Source organism: Coptis chinensis, chromosome 9, assembly GCF_015680905.1.
Source record: "Coptis chinensis isolate HL-2020 chromosome 9, ASM1568090v1, whole genome shotgun sequence".
Classification (NCBI taxonomy): Eukaryota; Viridiplantae; Streptophyta; class Magnoliopsida; order Ranunculales; family Ranunculaceae; genus Coptis; species Coptis chinensis.
In genome coordinates this window covers 79,117,077-79,120,519 of record NC_141464.1, presented here as the reverse complement: position 1 = coordinate 79,120,519, position 3,443 = coordinate 79,117,077, and the positions used below count along the sequence as shown (strand labels likewise).

General features: G+C 36.7%; 1 protein-coding gene and 1 pseudogene across 1 annotated transcript; one reads left to right on the top strand and one right to left on the bottom strand.

Moving 5' to 3' along the window:
* Nucleotides 1-471: 471 nt before the first annotated feature.
* Nucleotides 472-1,035, bottom strand: LOC147478413 (uncharacterized). The gene has a single exon (XM_086586244.1). It carries the CDS (start codon nt 1,033-1,035, stop codon nt 472-474), a length of 564 nt encoding a protein of 187 aa, XP_086442370.1.
* A 1,122-nt stretch (nt 1,036-2,157) lies between these two features.
* LOC147478412 (hevamine-A-like) lies at nt 2,158-3,195 on the top strand (annotated as a pseudogene).
* The last annotated feature ends 248 nt before the right edge of the window (nt 3,196-3,443 follow it).

Sequence of the window (3,443 nt, the reverse complement as noted above, 5' to 3'; positions counted from 1 at the left end):
CGTGTGTATATCCGGGAGCAATCTTGTCAATACATTTTTGAACTTCAGGCCATTTAGGATTGCAAGTAAAAGTTATGAATAGATCAGGAGATCCAGCCCATCGACAAATCGCAATAGTGTCTTGATAGTTTTGCAGCATATAACGTGGACCTCCGGTGAAAGAAGATGGTAGAACTATTCGTCTTCCAACAAAACCTGGTTTTGAATCTCCAGAAAGTACTGCATCAACTAATCCTTGATAAAGCTCAGCACGAATAGTCTGCTGGTTATTTCTAACCCAATCAACTCTAATATGTTCTACAACACAGTAAGAATCAACAATAAGTTGTTGTTTCAAGCATCCACCAAGAACAATTGTTTTTCCTTCTTTTAGTCTCATTTGCAATCTAAAAGCGTAGAACTCCCTCATGCTTATGTTTGTCCTTTTCCTAACTTTGACATTATTCCGATAAGGGATATCAATCACTGCCGTCAAAGATGAGGAAACAAAAGAGGATATTGCATGGCCATGAAACTTGGGTGCAATTCATTTATTCTTTTCAAGCCATATCCTTTTTTGTCCACCACAATATCACGGAAATTGCTAAATTCACTCTCTTCCTCAACAATAAGTGCAGAAACTTCAGATGATGTCGGCATGTTATAAAGTCTCCCATCCTTTTGTCTTGTACTAATAAGCTTTATACTGAAATCACCTACTTCAGACTCTTTAAACCTGTCCCTTGCCATTCTATAAGTCTCAGTAAGTTTGTTTGTATTGTTCAACATATCTATCAGTCCCTTCACAATATCTGGATCTAACTCTTCTTTAGATCCGTTTTTCAAAATTTTCTTACTAAGAGAGTACATTCTGTTCACAACTTCATTATCAGTATCATATATGTAAAGTTGGGAAAACTTAGGGCGTAAACCTTCAGGTGGAAGCAAGGTGCCAATTTTGTGGTGGTTTTGGCCTTTTATCTTGTAGACGTAAGGACCATGACCATTGTTTATTGATTCTTGAACATCACCTCCTGTTGATGTGAAAGCAAACATGTTGTTATATACTCTGATATTTCTCATAAACTTTTTTGGATCACGGAGCGAATTGCAGATCCATAAGCTCATTTAAAAAATCAGGTGTATCTTTCAAAAAAGGTAGCTGAACTTTCCCTCCACCGCAACATATAGAAAACTTTGGATTTTTAGGATTTTTCGTTCGGTCATTCCTTTCTTCATACCAAACAATGGCATCACAGTAAGGACACACCGATGTTGGTTCTCCAAAATCCAACGGTTGGAAACAACGCCCTAAATTAAAATGAATATTAAAAATTATAACTAATAATATAAAAAATAAATAATATTAAAACTATAACTAATAATATTAAAAACTATAACTAATATAATACTAACTTTCATGCAAAACTTCACTTGGTTTCTCATTGGAAACTTCAACTTCCATATGGTCATTGGTATCGTTTTCATCTTCTACTTCTGAATCATTCCCACTTATTTGAGAATCGTAGTCATCGTCACTTTCTCCAACACCGTCTGGTTGATATAGGTGATTTTTTCGGGCATAATGGTTGTCATCACTTGTTTCACCATCACAATTAACATAACCATGAGTTTCAACTGGTTGGATTTCTCTATTACTCAATATACGTCTTCTTTTATATCGGCTATTTTTGGCTTTTTCATTATTTGAATGCGGTTCATCCACTGTATAAAAAATAAAACATGTTAAGTACAAATCAAAGCCAAGTAACAATGAACAATGAAGAATGTCTTACCAATTTCATTAGGAAAAGGCTGTGAAGGAAAAAATCCATCAAGTTGATGTTTAATGGATGTAGCATCTGTTGACAAAATTAAACAACATTATAATTATAATGGAAGAAGAAAGGATTTTTTGGTTACTTGTCCATTAATAAGTAAACAAATATTTTTTAAAAGAAAAGACTTATACTTATGGATATTCAATAGTAGATCGTTCTATGTCTTGAATAGAGGTATTGTCATTATGATTTGAACCGTGTTGATCTTTTCTGAATTTGATTCGACGGTTCTTGAACCAATTCTTTATGTTATCTTCGAAATTTGACCATGTCTTGACAATTTGAGTTGTCAAAAGTTTGATTTCTTCCTTAGTATAATATGAACTCTTTTGATTAAATGCACTTTCAAGTATGTGAAGGTGCATCGTTGTTGGTGACTATCACTTTCTTGCAAACATAGTTACCTAGTAAGAACTTAGAATCATGTTGGTGTGAAAGAAATAATGTCGATTCATTGTTAATGTGAAGTTGCTAAGAGAACTTCGAGATGGTGCTTTCTATATAATGGGGATATATTGAAAGAAGACTTGTATAAATAACACTTAGAATTTCAAGAATTGGTGTGACTTTTTTCTCGATTTGAAGATTAATATATAAAGGAATCTCCGATTTGAGGAGTCTCTCATTTGAAAGAAGACTTGTAGAAAGAACTAATTAGGACTCTTCAAATTGTGTATAGATTAGGAAACTAAATTAGAACTCTTCCCTATAAAAAAAAAAAAAAAATCGACCAGTCTTTGACATTAAAACTTGTCAAAGCAATGGTATTAAAGTGATTCTTTCTATAGGAGGTGTTTTGGGAGCTACTCTCTTGCGCCCCTCGATGATGCTAGGCAAGTTGCCACATACCTATGGAACAACTTCTTGGGTGGGCAATCCTCATCCTGCCCAATTGGAGATGTTGTTTTGGATGGAATGGATTTTAACATTGAAGGATGTTCAAACCTATATTGGGATGACCTTGCTAGGTACCTCTCCGGATATAGCAAGAAAGGTAAGTATGTGTATTTATTTGCTTTGCACCACAATGTCCATTTTCGATGCTTGGGTTGGGGGTGCCTTGACAACAGGCCTTTTAGATTATGTTTGGGTGCAAATTTTCAACAATCCCCCTTGTCAGTATGCCACAGGAAGTATTACCAATCTTGAAGATGCATGGAAGCAATGTACCACATCCATCCCTGGTGCTCAAATATTCTAAGGACTACTGCCGCTACTCGAGTACCGGCGGTGGATTCATTCTGTCAGCGATCTCACTACTGAAGTGCTTCCGGCTATCAAAGGGTCAAGCAAGTATAAAGGCGTCATGTTGTGGTCCAAGTACTATAACGGCAGACCATGGCACAACTTTAATGGCAACAATACTTCCAGATAGGAGTGTAAAAAATAACCGTTGACCCATCATCCGGTAGGGTATCCGGTCTTCACCCGCCACCCAAACCCGCACCGACCGAAAACAAACCCCCCCCCCCGCCACCATTTTTACGCAGTCGGGATATGGGTGTAGGTTCTATGCTCAAACCTGACCCGTCAAGCCGGCCGACCTGCACCGTGTCTAAAGTCGTTGACCCAACCCCATTGACCCGCACAATTTCAAGACTCTAACTCTAATATTTTTGTATT